Consider the following 19,843-nt stretch of genomic DNA (forward strand, 5'->3'; position numbering starts at 1 on the left):
CTTTCTCTCTCCATTGACTTCAATACATACTTTTTCTGAAATAAGGTCCCATGGAGGAAAGGGAGGGACTTCGCCTCTCTAAGGTTTCCCTCCACACATTTAATAGATTTGACCATTTGTACTCATAACTAGGGATGTAACGATACCAAAAACTCACGCTACGATAATATCGCGATATATTTTACTTGAATTTTTTTTCTTTATTAAATAATAAATCTGACTTGTGCAGCATTTTAGTAGATAGTAGTATTTTAAAGTGTCAACAATATAATAATCAGACCCTGCAATAGAATACATCAAGTTTCACTTTAGTTTTTCAAGTAACTCAACTCTAACTCACTCACTCACTCACTCACTCACTCACTCACTCACTCACTCAGCGTCACCAAGGTTATCTTTTAGGAATATGAGCACGTCCACATTTATTACGTGCCACTTGTTAGACGCTTTTATCCAAAGCGACTTACATACTCAATACTGTGGACAATCCCCACAGGAGCACTTTGGGGTGAAGAGTCTCAGGGACACAACGACATGCTGACTGCAGTGGGGTTTGAACCTGTGCTCCCCTGATCCGAACACCATCGCTCAACCCACTGTACCACACGCCCCCTTTATAATGAAACTGATTGCTGAAAAGAGTCATGTAAGGAAATAATAATGAATATATTTTATCGCGGTAGATTCTGTCAGTCTCACGACGGTATTGAGACATTTATTTACCGCGATATTCGATATATCGATACATCCCTACTCATAATGAATAGTGGATATTAAAATGTTATGTCAAGGTAATGCAATTAAATAATGCAGTGTTTCCCCTACCATTGTCTTGGCGGGCGCTGCAGGATTTGCTAGCTTGATGCTAACGGCATTTAGCGGCAGTGACTCAACAAATTGCCTCTTAAAATGTATCGTCAGCAATGTGTGACAAGCAGACTGCTTGTTTAATGTTAGACTCACACCAATAGCTCAATATGATCATAACACGATTGCTTTCATATCAGAGATCAGATGAGGCGGAGCTGCCTCCAGCGATAGAGGATGAGGCAGAGAGCAGCAGCACAGGGTTGCAGCAGGTATGTTATACGCTGTAGTCAGGTGATTTAAATGTATCAATGAAAGGAAGAAGTGGAGGCTACATGATGACAAGGGAATACAGTTTGAATAAAAGTAATACAGTACAGTGTAACACTGTACTGTATTACTTTTTAATGTACAAATACGTTGTTACTGTACGATATCTTACAATAACAATAATCCTCAGCTCCTCTCTGCTCCAGAGAGAGGGGGTACCCGAGCAGCACCCTGCCAAGGCAGTACACCTAGGGGAAACACTGCAATGTGTAACACCGTTAAACCAGAGATGTGTTTTAACATTTCTTGAGTACAAGTCAAAATGAAAAAAGCCTATTATTGATACATGTGATCAGTTAAAAATCAGGATGACATTAAAGCATTCAAAATGTAAGTAGAGATTTAAAGGAGTTATTCTCCAACAGCTGAGAGGAGCTAGAGCCTAAATGTTAGTGTCCTCAATAAGAGGAAAGAGGGATTAGTGATAAGGAAACATTTTAGTGTCCCTAACTGTTGAGCCGTTTTTATCAGAGGTGGGAAGTAGGAGTACAAATACATTGTTAATGTACTTGAGTACATTTTTCTGGTATCAGTACTCCACTACTTATTTTTCTAACGACTTTTTACTTTGACTTCTTACATTTAGAACACAAATACCTGTACTTTCTACTTCTTACATGTTGAACACAAATACCTGTACTTTCTACTTCTTACATGTTGAACTCAAATACCTGAACTTTCTACTTCTTACATGTTGAACTCAAATACCTGTACTTTCTACTTCTTACATGTTGAACTCAAATACCTGTACTTTCTACTTCTTACATGTTGAACTCAAATACCTGTACTTTCTACTTCTCACATGTTGGACACAAATACCTGTACTTTCTACTTCTCTCATGTTGAACTCAAATACCTGTACTTTCTACTTCTCTCATGTTGAACTGAAATACCTGTACTTTCTACTTCTTACATGTTGAACTCAAATACCTGAACTTTCTACTTCTTACATGTTGAACTCAAATACCTGTACTTTCTACTTCTTACATGTTGAACTCAAATACCTGTACTTTCTACTTCTTACATGTTGAACTCAAATACCTGTACTTTCTACTTCTCACATGTTGGACACAAATACCTGTACTTTCTACTTCTCTCATGTTGAACTCAAATACCTGTACTTTCTACTTCTTACATGTTGAACTCAAATACCTGAACTTTCTACTTCTTACATGTTGAACTCAAATACCTGTACTTTCTACTTCTCTCATGTTGAACTCAAATACCTGTACTTTCTACTTCTTACATGTTGAACTCAAATACCTGTACTTTCTACTTCTCACATGTTGAACACAAATACCTGTACTTTCTACTTCTTACATGTTGAACACAAATACCTGTACTTTCTACTTCTTACATGTTGAACTCAAATACCTGTACTTCCTACTTCTCACATGTTGAACACAAATACCTGTACTTTCTACTTCTCACATGTTGAACACAAATACCTGTACTTTCTACTTCTCTCATGTTGAACTCAAATACCTGTACTTTCTACTTCTCACATGTTGAACTCAAATACCTGTACTTTCTACTTCTTACATGTTGAACTCAAATACCTGTACTTTCTACTTCTCACATGTTGAACACAAATACCTGTACTTTCTACTTCTTACATGATGAACACAAATACCTGTACTTTCTACTTCTTACATGTTGAACACAAATACCTGTACTTTCTACTTCTTACATGTTGAACTCAAATACCTGTACTTTCTACTTCTTACATGATGAACACAAATACCTGTACTTTCTACTTCTTACATGTTGAACACAAATACCTGTACTTTCTACTTCTCTCATGTTGAACACAAATACCTGTACTTTCTACTTCTCTCATGTTGAACACAAATACCTGTACTTTCTACTTCTTACATGTTGAACACAAATACCTGTACTTTCTACTTCTTACATGTTGAACTCAAATACCTGTACTTTCTACTTCTCACATGTTGAACACAAATACCTGTACTTTCTACTTCTTACATGTTGAACTCAAATACCTGAACTTTCTACTTCTCACATGTTGAACTCAAATACCTGTACTTTCTACTTCTTACATGTTGAACTCAAATACCTGTACTTTCTACTTCTCACATGTTGAACTCAAATACCTGTACTTTCTACTTCTCACATGTTGAACTCAAATACCTGTACTTTCTACTTCTAACATGTTGAACTCAAATACCTGTACTTTCTACTTCTTACATGTTGAACTCAAATACCTGTACTTTCTACTTCTTACATGTTGAACACAAATACCTGTACTTTCTACTTCTTACATGTTGAACCCAAATACCTGTACTTTCTACTTCTTACATGTTGAACTCAAATACCTGTACTTTCTACTTCTAACATGTTGAACTCAAATACCTGTACTTTCTACTTCTTACATGTTGAACACAAATACCTGTACTTTCTACTTCTTACATGTTGAACCCAAATACCTGTACTTTCTACTTCTTACATGTTGAACTCAAATACTTGTACTTTCTACTTCTTACATGTTGAACTCAAATACCTGTACTTTCTACTTCTTACATGTTGAACTCAAATACCTGTACTTTCTACTTCTCTCATGTTGAACCCAAATACCTGTACTTTCTACTTCTTACATGTTGAACTCAAATACTTGTACTTTCTACTTCTTACATGTTGAACCCAAATACCTGTACTTTCTACTTCTTACATGTTGAACTCAAATACCTGTACTTTCTACTTCTTACATGTTGAACTCAAATACCTGTACTTTCTACTTCTTACATGTTGAACACAAATACCTGTACTTTCTACTTCTTACATGTTGAACACAAATACCTGTACTTTCTACTTCTCACATGTTGAACACAAATACCTGTACTTTCTACTTCTCACATGTTGAACTCAAATACCTGTACTTTCTACTTCTAACATGTTGAACTCAAATACCTGTACTTTCTACTTCTTACATGTTGAACACAAATACCTGTACTTTCTACTTCTTACATGTTGAACCCAAATACCTGTACTTTCTACTTCTTACATGTTGAACTCAAATACTTGTACTTTCTACTTCTTACATGTTGAACTCAAATACCTGTACTTTCTACTTCTTACATGTTGAACTCAAATACTTGTACTTTCTACTTCTTACATGTTGAACCCAAATACCTGTACTTTCTACTTCTTACATGTTGAACCCAAATACCTGTACTTTCTACTTCTTACATGTTGAACTCAAATACCTGTACTTTCTACTTCTTACATGTTGAACTCAAATACCTGTACTTTCTACTTCTTACATGTTGAACTCAAATACCTGTACTTTCTACTTCTTACATGTTGAACACAAATACCTGTACTTTCTACTTCTTACATGTTGAACTCAAATACCTGTACTTTCTACTTCTCACATGTTGAACTCAAATACCTGTACTTTCTACTTCTTACATGTTGAACTCAAATACCTGTACTTTCTACTTCTTACATGTTGAACACAAATACCTGTACTTTCTACTTCTTACATGTTGAACTCAAATACTTGTACTTTCTACTTCTTACATGTTGAACCCAAATACCTGTACTTTCTACTTCTTACATGTTGAACCCAAATACCTGTACTTTCTACTTCTTACATGTTGAACTCAAATACCTGTACTTTCTACTTCTTACATGTTGAACTCAAATACCTGTACTTTCTACTTCTTACATGTTGAAATACCTACTTACATGTTGAACTAAATACCTGTACTTCTACTTCTTACATGTTGAACACAAATACCTGTACTTTCTACTTCTTACATGTTGAACTCAAATACCTGTACTTTCTACTTCTTACATGTTGAACTCAAATACCTGTACTTTCTACTTCTCACATGTTGAACTCAAATACCTGTACTTTCTACTTCTTACATGTTGAACTCAAATACCTGTACTTTCTACTTCTTACATGTTGAACACAAATACCTGTACTTTCTACTTCTTACATGTTGAACTCAAATACTTGTACTTTCTACTTCTTACATGTTGAACTCAAATACTTGTACTTTCTACTTCTTACATGTTGAACTCAAATACCTGTACTTTCTACTTCTTACATGTTGAACTCAAATACCTGTACTTTCTACTTCTTACATGTTGAACACAAATACCTGTACTTTCTACTTCTTACATGTTGAACTCAAATACCTGTACTTTCTACTTCTTACATGTTGAACTCAAATACCTGTACTTTCTACTTCTTACATGTTGAACTCAAATACCTGTACTTTCTACTTCTCACATGTTGAACTCAAATACCTGTACTTTCTACTTCTTACATGTTGAACTCAAATACCTGTACTTTCTACTTCTTACATGTTGAACACAAATACCTGTACTTTCTACTTCTTACATGTTGAACTCAAATACTTGTACTTTCTACTTCTTACATGTTGAACTCAAATACTTGTACTTTCTACTTCTTACATGTTGAACTCAAATACCTGTACTTTCTACTTCTTACATGTTGAACTCAAATACCTGTACTTTCTACTTCTTACATGTTGAACACAAATACCTGTACTTTCTACTTCTTACATGTTGAACTCAAATACCTGTACTTTCTACTTCTTACATGTTGAACTCAAATACCTGTACTTTCTACTTCTTACATGTTGAACACAAATACCTGTACTTTCTACTTCTTACATGTTGAACTCAAATACCTGTACTTTCTACTTCTTACATGTTGAACTCAAATACCTGTACTTTATACTTCTTACATGTTGAACTCAAATACCTGTACTTTCTACTTCTTACATGTTGAACCCAAATACCTGTACTTTCTACTTCTTACATGTTGAACTCAAATACCTGTACTTTCTACTTCTTACATGTTGAACTCAAATACTTGTACTTTCTACTTCTTACATGTTGAACTCAAATACCTGTACTTTCTACTTCTTACATGTTGAACTCAAATACCTGTACTTTCTACTTCTTACATGTTGAACTCAAATACTTGTACTTTCTACTTCTTACATGTTGAACTCAAATACCTGTACTTTCTACTTCTTACATGTTGAACTCAAATACCTGTACTTTCTACTTCTTACATGTTGAACACAAATACCTGTACTTTCTACTTCTCTCATTTTCCAAACAGCTGGTTCCTTTAGTCTGAATGTGTGTTTGGTGCGTGATCATTATTCTTTAGAGTCATTGCGTGCCTATTGATTTGAACACGATCCGTGTATCCATCATTTCCTGGTCTTCTCTAAAGAAGAGGGACCAATGGAAATGTTGTCATGTTGCCGTTGTTCAGCATGGAAACATTCATTAGCTAACAATGACATTATTGTTCTATTAATATAAAGGGAGGTCAGGTACTCTTTAAAACAGCTGCTAGTTATGGGTACTTTTTACTGAAGTACATTTCAAAGCCTCTTTACTTTCACTTGAGTAAAGAAGTTTAGTCAGTACTTCTACTTTTACCAGAGTACTTTTAAACACGAGTATCTGTACTTCTACTTGAGTAAAGGATGTGTGTACTTTGCCATCTCTGGTCTTTATTAATAACAGTTTCTCATATCTTTCTCACAGGAAACTCCTTCCACTCGAAGAACCAGGAGCAGAGTCACCGTTAAACCAGCAGCCGAGAGCCCGACCCAGCATGGAGCTCAGCAGGAAACCAGTCTAACTTCCTCCCCCCTACCCTCCTCCCCCCTAACTTCCTTCACCCTACCCTCCTCCCCCCGCCCCTCCTCCCCCCTAACTTCCTCCCCCCTCCCCTCCTCCCCCACTCCCTCCCTGAAGAGATGCACCAGAGCCTCCAGACTGCACAGCCCTGAGCAGCCGTGCACGCCCGCAGGATCCGTGCATGAGGCCGACACTTCGGACGCAGAGTCGTGCTGCTCTGCGGTCTCCATGGAAATACCGATGACCCGTACCCGGGGGAGGAAGAAGCAAACCCTCAGCCAGGGGGAGATCTCTGAGGTGGAGTCATGCTCCTCTGCAGTTTCAGGGTCTCGCCGCAGCACCAGGATGAAAGCCGTGCCTCCGAGCTCTCGCACTGCTCCTATCGAGGCGGAAGAAGGAGACCCCGATTTAGGGAATGAGTCGAGCAGCTCCGTGGTGTCCGAGTCCACGAGAGTCACCAGGAGTCAGAGGAAACCTGCTCGCACCAGATCCTCCGCAACAAAACCGCCGGAGGACTCGGAGATATCAGACGCAGACAGCTGTTTGTCGAGCGCCTCGGCAGCGAGATCCACCCGCAGGAGCACAAGGATCAGGAGGCAAACAGGTCTGTGGGGGGGAGGGGTTTAGTTTATCAAATGTGTGGATTAAGAATCAAACCATTCAGCTGTCTTTGTAGTACTTTATTTCTTGCAAGAAAGTCCAGTCAGACAGCAAAATGTCTTCAGAGCGAAAGACGCAGAGACGTTGTATCAATATGAATCCATTTCTGAGATTTTAGGATAAAATAAATGGTAGTTTTGAGTTCCCTAAAACCTTTAAATCTAGAAGTAGAAATCAGAAAATGTCAGAAATGGATTCAACATCCTCAATAACCTCCAAAAACACTCCATAACTGTCAGCAGTAACCAGGTGAAGACATGTTTTAACTATTGTCTGCATATACTCATTAAAGGTGGGGTAGGTACTTTTGGAGAAAGCAGCTCGAGTGCGCTAGAATTTGAAAATACACAACCGGAACAAATCTGCCACTTCCTTCAGACTTCCTCACAGAGCCCCTCCTCCAACACACACGAACGCGCACATGACCAATGAGGGCACGAGATGAGTTTGTGCCCAGATGGAAGGCTGACAGGCAGGTAGGCCATCCAGTTACTTTAGCCGGCTCAGATGATTGGTCGTGATTTTTACAGCGCCACGGCTTCCACTGATGACATGTTTTAATGTTTTAATGTATTTATTGTCAAAGCATTTAATATATTCATTGCTATCGGGATGTTAAGAGCATTCCATGGAATATAACAAGTGTACCTGGAGCCGGTTTCTCAAACTTACCTACCCCACCTTTAATGCAACTTGTGCAATCCGCCCATCATCTGCAGGTTAGCATCCGGCAGTTTCTATTTGCTGGAGACCCTACCACACATTCCTAACGTTGGGGTCCTTTGTGAGCTGGCAAACAGACGATTTACCAAGCTTAGCAAAGACGTGAAAGCCAGTAAATCGAGATAAACATTGTGATATTATTCAAGTAAGTAAACAAGTAAAACTCTTTTCTGTCGCAGGTCCGATCCCCATCCACCTGGAAGAAGCCTCAGAAGTATCCAGGTCTCCACGATCTCGACGGAGCCTGATCCCCAGAGGAGCTGTAGACGCCAGCGAGCCGCCGTCATGTGACTCCGACGGCTTCGAGTCCGGACCGACTTCCAGTATGCCGACTCGCAGACGATTAAAGACCCGATCCAACGCCTCGGACTCTGAGCCGATGGAGATTCACTCCCCGAGCAAAGGGACGCTCAGCAGCAGAACCACCAGGAGCCCCGCCAAGGACTGCAGCGTCATCCTGGAGAAAATGGAGCGGGGCGACGTTTCTTTAAATTATTCTATTCTGGAAAACACCGTGATCGCTGCGGACTGTACCGTTCTGGAGGGGAGAGAAGAGCCTGGTGGAGGAAGAGAAGAGCCTGGTGGAGGAAGAGAAGAGAGTAGAAGGTGAAGACACTGCTTTTATTACATTAAGTGAAGCAGTTGAGGAAGATGTAACAGTAGGAGGAGAAAAAGCAAGTGTGAGCATTACTGATGTCCCATTGAGCGAGGACAAGGCAGTCGTGGTCATTTCAGACGATGACTCCGCCGTTACGTCTCCTCTGATATCAGAAAGACAACCTGAAGAGGCCGCAGTGACTGTTGTTCACCAGCAGGAGGAGCCGTGTGCAGACGAGAAGAAGAGGGAGGAGGAAGTGGAAAAGATGGACGTGAGCTCTTTGCAGCCGAGCATCATCGTGGAGTCTGACGCTGAGCAGGAAGCTAAAGATGTCCTCGTGAAGAAGACTAAAGTAATCAGTCTGTTGGAGAGCAGCGAGGACGAAGAACAGGAGGAGGAGGAGGAGGATGAGGAGAGGGACGTTTCTAAAGAGGAAGAGGAGAAGAAAGCAGGACCCTCCGTCACACCTGAAGCTGTGGGCGGGCTCTTTATGATCGACACTCGGCCCGGACAGGAAGTGGATGAACTTTACTACAAGGAGAAGCTCACTGAGGAGGAGGAGGAGGAGGAGGAGAAGACGAAGAAGGAGGGAGAAGTCGAGGAGGACGAGGAGTTTGTGGATGAGGAGGGAGACGATGATGAAGATGACATGGATACAGAGATCCTCTTCTCCAGTAGAAACCCTCACCTGTAAGTATGAGAGGTGGCACTCTGAGATATGTTTATTCACTTAGGAATACACACACACACACACACACGTACACAAAACATACTGGTAGATTAAAGGTAAAGGAACACAACAACAACAACAACAAAAATGATGTTGAATCTAAGCTTCCAGAAACAGAACAATTTAAAGGTCACCTATCATGCTATTTTTAGGCAATAGCATAGGTCTGATACAAAATATATAAAAAACATGTCTATGAAGTGTTTTGCTCCAAACACCAAACAGATCATTCTAGCCACGCCTCATATCCCTCTATTTCACTTCCTGTTTCTAAAGTGCTGATTTGGGTATAAAGCTTTAAAATAGAAAAGGAGGGGTCTGAGCTCATGCGGGACCCGGCAGCTACTGTCTAAACTAAATGCTGCCGTGATGAAACGCCATATCATGGATTATCAAGGATTCTCTCTGAAACAGTTTGGAGCTCAAAGGCTTTCTCTCTTGCCGGTTATACCACAAGGTGAGTTCCTTTTTACTTCCTGCTTCTTCACACACATGCTCTCCAGTACAGGTTAGCTCTGAGTGTTAGCGATGCTAATGTAAACACAGACCATATTACGTCCAAAACAGTCGGGCATTGTTTCTGATAGCAACGTTTCTGATTGGGCCGTGGGTCCACATTTCAGATGTTACGTCATATCTAATTGTCTGACAGTATAATAATTCCAGTTTACCGTCTCTGTGCCCATTTTTACTTTTAGTGCAGACACAGATCTGGACAAAAAACACTTGAAGTTTCCGTTTTTTTTGAGTAAATCAAAGTCTTAAATAAAGCTAGTCGTCCAGAATGATGGATCCTAAAGTCGTAGACAAATCCCACAAAAAGACCAAATCCAGAAGTAATAGTGCATCTTTTAATACTTTTGTCTAACCTCCTAGTTGCTCCTTCCTGCCCTCTTCAGAGTTCACGGATGTCTTTGTTTTGTCACTTTTAATGTCTCCTTTAGTTACTTGCATCTACCTCACACAGACAAAGAAACCGTTCTCACCAGATGACAAAGATACAGGTAGACCGTGAGATAAAACTCAAATAAACATCTTGAATGTACGCAAAGACGACAACAACACTGACTGCTTATAAACCAGCTGATTGTCAACAAGGGAGAGGTATTTAAACTGCAATTGATAAACAACAACAGTCTCCAGTAGGGATGGGTACCGAGCCCCGGTATTAAACGGGCCCCGGGGGCTGAATTATTAAAGACCGTGGTACCGTTAAGCTCCGACGTCATCGGTCTTTTTATCGGTACTGGAGACATCTAAAAAATATATGTCGTATGTGTTATTGCTACACAAACATTATATTGCAGTTTTAGTGTCGCCAACTCCGTTTCTAATACGCAACAAGACTGCAAAATGCCTCTATGATTATTTTTAGTATTTTCGATCTTTACAATCCAGTCGAGATCTCTCTCTCTCCGCCTGCTTGCGAGGGGGCGGGGCAGTAGACACACACGCGGAGGAGATGGCGGAGAGAACTCGCTCCGAGGTGGTTAAACTTTCGATGCTCGTTACCAAAAGTCCAATAAGAGTTTATCATGTGAGGGCGGTAACACGAGCAATTTGTCTAAACATTTATCAAAAGTGCTCCACATCCAGACGGAGGAATGCACCGGGGTCGACTGTCTCTCTAGCAGCTCTGTAGCCCCGTCCACGAGTAACGTTTCCATGTCAGGTGTTCTGTATGCTAGCAGCAACACACGGAGTTAACTACATCATACAAACATGGGTTAATGATTAGAGGAAACTGAGTTATTTATTTTGTTAAAGTTTCAGCTATTCTGTTCACAGTTCTGTCATCAGATTATTTAATACGATTTGTTAAAAACGTTGTTGTTTCTTTTGATGTGAAATATTATTTATCTAATTTAAATAAAAAGCAATGTTAATTGTGTTCAAAATGTGTTTAGTTAATTTAATAATATATGTATTTTTGAATCAAGTATTCATCTTTATTGTCTTGCTAGTTTCCACATGCCTAAAACCACCTCAAGCTAAATCTAAAAGTTGATGGCTAAATCAGAGCGTTTGAGAAATTGTGCAAGGCGTACAGTAATAGTCCGAATAGTCGATTAATCGTTTCATTAATCGATAGATTCATCGACTATGAAATTAGTCGTTTGTTGCAGCCCTACATTATACACAATTAAACTCCTCATCTTGGCTCCAACACTTTGGTATCGATCTTTTCTTGTTTTCAAATATACAGAAAAACTTTTTAAGAGCGGAGCAGATTTAGGAAGTACAGCCACGCTCGTTATTGTTATAAATGATCGTTATATTTGTGCCTGAGTTTTTCTCTGTGCATCAATGTGTTCCAGGAAAGAGTTGTCCAGCCGCATTGACCCTGGCATCAGGATGAAGGAGCTCGGGGGGTTATACATCAATTTTGATGGCGGCAAATCAAAACACGTCTCCAGTTCGCTGCAGAAACTGAAGGAAAAGAAGATCCAAGATGAGGTAAATAAGCTCTTCCTCCTTTTGAAGCTGATGTGATGCAGAGGGAATAATAAACTTCATAGATATGCAGGGACGAGTAAATCCAATGACGCACGAGAGTTATTCATCAGTTCTTTGTGTCTTTTATCTGAGTGTGTAGATAGTTTGCAGAGTTTCAATGTGTGTTGTCCCACAGGCAGAGAAGGCAAAAGTACACACATCCTTTACTCAAGTAGAAGTACACACATCCTTTACTCAAGTAGAAGTACACACATCCTTTACTCAAGTAGAAGTACACACATCCTTTACTCAAGTAGAAGTACACACATCCTTTACTCAAGTAGAAGTACACACATCCTTTACTCGAGTAGAAGTACAGATACTCGTGTTTAGAAATACTCTGGTGAAAAGTAGAAGTACTGACTAAACTTCTTTACTCAAGTCAAAGTAAAGAGGCTTTGAAGTGTACTTCAGTAAAAAGTACCCATAACTAGCAGCTGCTTTAAAGAGTACCTGACCTCCCTTTATATTAATAGAACAATAATGTCATTGTTAGCTAATGAATGTTTCCATGCTGAACAACGGCAACATGACAAACGTTTCCATTGGTCCCTCTTCTTTAGAGAAGACCAGGAAATGATGGATACACGGATCGTGTTCAAATCAATAGGCACGCAATGACTCTAAAGAATAATGATCACACATCAAACACACATTCAGACTAAAGGAACCAGCTGTTTGGAAAATGAGAGAAGTAGAAAGTACAGGTATTTGAGTTCAAACATGTAAGAAGTAAAAAAGTACAGGTATTTGTGTTCAACATGTAAGAAGTAGAAAGTACAGGTATTTGAGTTCAACATGTAAGAAGTAGAAAGTACAGGTATTTGAGTTCAACATGTAAGAAGTAGAAAGTACAGGTATTTGAGTTCAACATGTAAGAAGTAGAAAGTACAGGTATTTGAGTTCAACATGTAAGAAGTAGAAAGTACAGGTATTTGAGTTCAACATGTAAGAAGTAGAAAGTACAGGTATTTGAGTTCAACATGTAAGAAGTAGAAAGTACAGGTATTTGAGTTCAACATGTAAGAAGTAGAAAGTACAGGTATTTGGTTCAACATGTGAGAGTAGAAAGAAAGTACAGGTATTTGAGTTCAACATGAGAAGTAGAAAGTACAGGTATTTGAGTTCAACATGTAAGAAGTAGAAAGTACAGGTATTTGAGTTCAACATGAGAAGTAGAAAGTACAGGTATTTGAGTTCAACATGTAAGAAGTAGAAAGTACAGGTATTTGAGTTCAACATGTAAGAAGTAGAAAGTACAGGTATTTGGAGTTCAACATGTGAGAAGTAAGAAAGTACAGGGTATTTGTGTTCAAACATGTGAGAAGTAGAAAGTACAGGTATTTGAGTTCAACATGTAAGAAGTAGAAAGTACAGGTATTTGAGTTCAACATGTAAGAAGTAGAAAGTACAGGTATTTGAGTTCAACATGTGAGACAGTAGAAAGTACAAGGTATTTGAGTTTCAACATGTAAGAAGTAGAAAGTACAGGTATTGTGTTCAACATGTAAGAAGTAGAAAGTTACAGTGTATTTGAGTTCAACATGTAAGAAGTTAGAAAGTACAGGTATTGTGGGTTCACACATGTAAGAAGTAGAAAGTACAGGTATTTGAGTTCAACATGTAAGAAGTAGAAATACAGGTATTTGGGTTCAACATGTAAGAAGTAGAAAGTACAGTATTTGGGTTCAACAGTAAGTAGAAAGTACAGGTATTTGAGTTCAACATGTAAGAAGTAGAAAGTACAGGTATTTGGTTCAACATGTAAGTAGAAAGTTAGAAAGTACAGGTATTTGAGTTCAACATGTAAGAAGTAGAAAGTTACAGGTATTTGAGTTCAACATGTAATAGAAGTAGAGAAAGTACAAGGTATTGTGGTTCAACATGTGAAGAAGTAGAAAGTACAGGTATGTGAGTTCAACATGTAAGAAGTAGAAAGTACAGTATTTGAGTTCAACATGTAAGAAGTAGAAAGTACAGGTATTGTGTTTCAACATGTGAGAAGTAGAAAGTACAGGTATTTGAGTTCAACATGTAAGAAGTAGAAAGTACAGGTAATTTGTGAGTTCAACATGTGAGAAGTAGAAAGTACAGGTATTTGAGTTCAACATGTAAGAAGTAGAAAGTACAGGTATATGTGTTCAACATGTGAGAAGTAGAAAGTACAGGTATTTGAGTCAACATGTAAGAAGTAAAAGTACAGGTATTTGTGTTCAACATGTGAGAAAGTAGAAAGTACAGGTATTTGAGTTCAACATGTAAGAAGTAGAAAGTACAGGTATTTGTGTTCAACATGTGAGAAGTAGAAAGTACAGGTATTGAGTTCAACATGTGAGAAGTAGAAAGTACAGGTATTGAGTTCAACATGTGAGAAGTTCAACATGTAGAAGTAGAAGTACAGGTATTTGGTTCAATGTGCAGAAGTAGAAAGTACAGGTATTGAGTTCAACATGTAAGAAGTAAGAAAGTACAGGTATTTGTGTTCAACATGTGTAAGAAGTAGAAAGTACAGGTATTTGTGTTCAACATGTGAGAAGTAGAAAGTACAGGTATTTGAGTTCAACATGTGAGAAGTAGAAAAGTACAGGTATTTGAGTTCAACATGTAGAAGTAGAAAGTACAGGTATTTGAGTTCAACATGTAGAAGTAGAAAGTACAGGTATTTGAGTTCAACATGTGAGAAGTAGAAAGTACAGGTATTTGGTTCAACATGTGAGAAGTAGGAAAGTAACAGGTATTTGAGTTCAACATGTAGAAGTAGAAAGTACAGGTATTGTGTTCAACATGTGAGAAGTAGAAAGTACAGGTATTTGAGTTCAACATGTGAGAAGTAGAAAATACAGGTATTTGAGTTCAACATGTGAGAAGTAGAAGTTACAGGTATTTGAGTTCAACATGTGAGAAGTAGAAAGTACAGGTATTTGGTTCAAACATGTGAGAAGTAGAAAGTACAGGTATTTTGTGTTCAACATGTAGAGAAGTAGAAAGTACAGGTTATTTGTGTTCAACATGTGAGAAGTAGAAAGTACAGGTATTTGAGTTCAACATGTAAGAAGTAGAAAGCTACAGGTATTTGTGTTCAACATGTGAGAAGTAGAAAGTACAGGTATTTGGGTTCAACATGTAAGAAGTAGAAAGTACAGGTATTTGGGTTCAACATGTAAGAAGTAGAAAGTACAGGTATTTGTGTTCATAACATGTTGAGAAGGGCCGATTGTCGAACCTCAGATTGAGGAGGAACAATGCGGATTCCGTCCTGGTCGTGGGAACGACGGATCAGCTTTTTACTCTCGCAAGGATCCTGGAGGGGGCCTGGGAATACGCTTATCCGGTCTACATGTGTTTTGTAGACTTGGAGAAGGCCGTATGACCGAGTTCCCCAGGGAGTAGTTACTGTGGGAGGTGCTGCGGGAGTATGGGGTGAGGGGGGTCTCTACTCAGGGCCATCCAATCGCTGTACTCCCAAAGCGAGAGCTGTGTCCGGGTCCTCGGCAGTAAGTCGGACCCATTTCCGGTGAGGGTTGGCCTCCGCCAGGGCTGCGCTTTGTCACCAATCCTGTTTGTAATATACATGGATCGGATTTCGAGGCGTAGTCATGGGGGAGGGGGTCTGCAGTTCGGTGGACTAAGGATTGCACCACTGCTTTTTGCAGATGATGTGGTTCTAATGGCTTCATCGGTCTGTGACCTTCAGCACTCACTGGATCGGTTCGCAACCGAGTGTGAAGCGGCTGGGATGAGGATCAGCACCTCCAAATCTGAGGCCATGGTTCTCAGCAGGAAACCGATGGACTGTCCACTTCAAGTAGGGAATGAGTCCTTACCCCAAGTGAAGGAGTTCAAGTATCTCAGGGGTCTTGTTCTCGAGTGAGGGAACAATGGAGCGTGAGATGGGCCGGAGAATCGGAGCAGCGGGAGCGGTACTGCAGTCGCTTTACCTGCACCGTTGTGACGAAAAGGGAGCTGAGCCAGAAGGCAAAGCTCTCTGTCTACCGGGCCATTTTCGTTCCTACCCTCACCTATGGTCATGAAGGATGGGTCATGACCGAAAGAACGAGATCGCGGATACAAGCGGCCGAGATGGGTTTTCTCCGCAGGGTGGCTGGTGTCTCCCTTAGGGATAAGGTGAGAAGTTCGGTCATCAGGGAGGGACTCGGAGTTGAGCCGCTCCTCCTTCGCGTCGAAAGGAGCCAGTTGAGGTGGTTCGGGCACCTAGTTAGGATGCCACCTGGGCGCCTCCCTAGGGAGGTGTTCCAGGCACGTCCAGCTGGGAAGAGACCAAGGGGTAGACCTAGGACCAGGTGGAGGGGATTATATCTCTTCGCTGGCCTGGGAGCGCCTTGGGATCCCCCAGTCAGAGCTGGTTGATGAGGGGAAAGGAACGTTTGGGGCTCTCTGCTGGAACTGCTAGCTCCGCGACCCGACCACGGATAAGCGGAAGAAGATGGATGGATGGATGGATGTAAGAAGTAGAAAGTACAGGTATTTGAGTTCAACATGTAAGAAGTAGAAAGTACAGGTATTTGAGTTCAACATGTAAGAAGTAGAAAGTACAGGTATTTGAGTTCAACATGTGAGAAGTAGAAAGTACAGGTATTTGAGTTCAACATGTAAGAAGTAGAAAGTACAAGTATTTGAGTTCAACATGTAAGAAGTAGAAAGTACAAGTATTTGGGTTCAACATGTAAGAAGTAGAAAGTACAGGTATTTGTGTTCAACATGTAAGAAGTAGAAAGTACAGGTATTTGAGTTCAACATGTAAGAAGTAGAAAGTACAAGTATTTGAGTTCAACATGTAAGAAGTAGAAAGTACAAGTATTTGAGTTCAACATGTAAGAAGTAGAAAGTACAGGTATTTGAGTTCAACATGTAAGAAGTAGAAAGTACAGGTATTTGAGTTCAACATGTAAAAAGTAGAAAGTACAGGTATTTGAGTTCAACATGTGAGAAGTAGAAAGTACAGGTATTTGGGTTCAACATGTAAGAAGTAGAAAGTACATGTATTTGAGTTCAACATGTGAGAAGTAGAAAGTACAGGTATTTGAGTTCAACATGTAAGAAGTAGAAAGTACAGGTATTTGGGTTCAACATGTAAGAAGTAGAAAGTACATGTATTTGAGTTCAACATGTAAGAAGTAGAAAGTACAGGTATTTGAGTTCAACATGTGAGAAGTAGAAAGTACAGGTATTTGAGTTCAACATGTAAGAAGTAGAAAGTACAGGTATTTGAGTTCAACATGTAAGAAGTAGAAAGTACAGGTATTTGGGTTCAACATGTAAGAAGTAGAAAGTACAGGTATTTGAGTTCAACATGTAAGAAGTAGAAAGTACAGGTATTTGAGTTCAACATGTAAGAAGTAGAAAGTACAGGTATTTGAGTTCAACATGTAAGAAGTAGAAAGTACAGGTATTTGAGTTCAACATGTGAGAAGTAGAAAGTACATGTATTTGAGTTCAACATGTGAGAAGTAGAAAGTACAGGTATTTGAGTTCAACATGTAAGAAGTAGAAAGTACAGGTATTTGGGTTCAACATGTAAGAAGTAGAAAGTACATGTATTTGAGTTCAACATGTAAGAAGTAGAAAGTACAGGTATTTGAGTTCAACATGTAAGAAGTAGAAAGTACAGGTATTTGGGTTCAACATGTAAGAAGTAGAAAGTACATGTATTTGAGTTCAACATGTAAGAAGTAGAAAGTACAGGTATTTGAGTTCAACATGTAAGAAGTAGAAAGTACAGGTATTGGAGTTCAACATGTAAGAAGTAGAAAGTACAGGTATTTGAGTTCAACATGTGAGAAGTAGAAAGTACAGGTATTTGGGTTCAACATGTGAGAAGTAGAAAGTACAGGTATTTGGGTTCAACATGTGAGAAGTAGAAAGTACAGGTATTTGAGTTCAACATGTAAGAAGTAGAAAGTACAGGTATTTGAGTTCAACATGTAAGAAGTAGAAAGTACAGGTATTTGTGTTCAACATGTAAGAAGTAGAAAGTACAGGTATTGGAGTTCAACATGTAAGAAGTAGAAAGTACAGGTATTTGAGTTCAAAATGTAAGAAGTCAAAAAATGGTGGTCAGAAAAATAAGTAGTGGAGTAAAGTACTGATACCAGAAACATGTACTTAAGTACAGTAACAAAGTATTTGTACTCTACTACTTCCCACCTCTGGTGATGAAGAGTGTGTGATTTTTTTGTGTGTGCAGAGTTTCAGTGTGTGCGTGTGTGTGTGTGTGTGTGTGTGTGTGTGTTATCCACAGGTAGGGATGGGTATCGAGAACCGGTACTAAGTCAATACCGGTACCTGATTGGACGGTATCGGTATACCGTTAAGCCGCTGGACAAACGGTGCTGCTATCGGTATATCTGTTACGTCTATTTCCTTAGTTTAACTTTAAACCATTCTGGTTGGTTGGGAACCCTAAATCTCATGTGATGTATCCGGTTTGAGACCCCTCTGATTGGCCACTGTAAATGCCACTCGTCATCTCTCTCAACAGCGCTCTTATTATTGTTGTGAGACTCCCGCAGGCATGGCGGACAGAGCGAAGCGATCGAAGGTCTGGGTGCACTTTAAAAAATGTAGTGGCGATAGTGCAAGGTGCGATGTACTCAATGAGTTGCTTGTAAAGGGGGTAAACACAAGCAACTCAATGAAGCATTTACAAATGAGACACTCATTGAATCTAAAACGGTGCAGCGTATTTGACAGCCTAAACAATGTGGCTGCTAGCGATACTGCTAGTGCTAATAGTGCTAGCGGGCTTCAGCCGCGCCTTGTGTAAATGTGACCTGAGCGAAGGCTCGCAGGCACGTTAGCTGCTGCGCACGGGTAATATGTTTTGATTACCTGAGTGAGGTCTTGCAGGCACATCGCCTTGTCTTTTTTTTGTTTATTAACACTGACAGTGTATTAATGTGAGCTCCTACACCTATAATAATGTGGCCTTTCATTGAATGCTTTATAACCCAGTTAAACTTACAGATGTCATTGTGAATTGGAAAACTGCATTTAAATGTTATTAAAGGTCAACGTTTCAATGTATGGTTCAGCAATTGTTGGTCGTTTTCTAGGAATTGACATATTTTAAGCTCAAATACTTTGTTCTATGTTTAAACCTTCAGACACATGTTGACGTGTTTCAGTTCAGCACATCATTCATTTTGTGATGATTTAAAAGTACAATCCAGAATAATATACGTACTATCTTTTTGCCATCTTAGCCTTTTTTACCAATTTCTTCATATCACAGTTTTGCATGATGTCACTGTAGGACAATGTTTTAAGGATCTCTTGTCGAGCTAGGTTGTCAGTTTGAAATGTCTGGATGAAGATGTAACTGATTTACAAATGATAAATGCCTCTTTTCATCCTCTGTCTGAGGGGAAACCCCAAAAAGCATGATGGGGCGAGCCAGCCAAGTTATTTTATTTATTTGTGTCTGCTTCTGAGAAGTTAATGTAGAAGTTATACAGTTATTTCTGCAAGAACATTACAGCAAAATTGACTGTTTAATCTTCACATCTTGTATTCATGTCTATAATTTTGAGCACCAAATGATTGAAAAGTATCGATAAGAGTATCGAAAAATACCGACACCGATAAGCAGTACCGGTATCGATAAAATCCTAACGATACCCATCCCTATCCACAGGTGATGAAGAAGAGTGCGATGGGACCAGACTTTGAGAAGAATGATGCCGTTCCTCCGTACAGCGAATCCAAAAAAGCCACAAAGTTGAAAAACAGAGTAAGTTACTATGCTTTATTTCAAACTGTTGTTTTACTTGATGACACATCCTGCCCAGAATCACAACATAAATCCTGTTCAGACTCAGCTT

At 39.4% G+C, this 19,843-nt stretch overlaps 1 protein-coding gene across 1 annotated transcript in view; it reads left to right on the forward strand.

The window, feature by feature from the left end:
- The window catches only part of dnttip2 (deoxynucleotidyltransferase, terminal, interacting protein 2), a 28,537-nt gene that overhangs the window by 1,900 nt on the left and 6,794 nt on the right, over nucleotides 1-19,843 (forward strand). Inside the window, exons 2-6 of the mRNA XM_034232234.1 lie at nucleotides 6,700-7,399; nucleotides 8,358-8,738; nucleotides 8,818-9,466; nucleotides 11,825-11,963; nucleotides 19,657-19,752. Coding sequence (XP_034088125.1) covers nucleotides 6,700-7,399; nucleotides 8,358-8,738; nucleotides 8,818-9,466; nucleotides 11,825-11,963; nucleotides 19,657-19,752 — 1,965 coding nt within the window. The remainder of the gene's footprint in view (nucleotides 1-6,699; nucleotides 7,400-8,357; nucleotides 8,739-8,817; nucleotides 9,467-11,824; nucleotides 11,964-19,656; nucleotides 19,753-19,843) is intronic.

This window comes from Gymnodraco acuticeps, unplaced genomic scaffold (genome assembly GCF_902827175.1).
Source record: "Gymnodraco acuticeps unplaced genomic scaffold, fGymAcu1.1, whole genome shotgun sequence".
Classification (NCBI taxonomy): Eukaryota; Metazoa; Chordata; class Actinopteri; order Perciformes; family Bathydraconidae; genus Gymnodraco; species Gymnodraco acuticeps.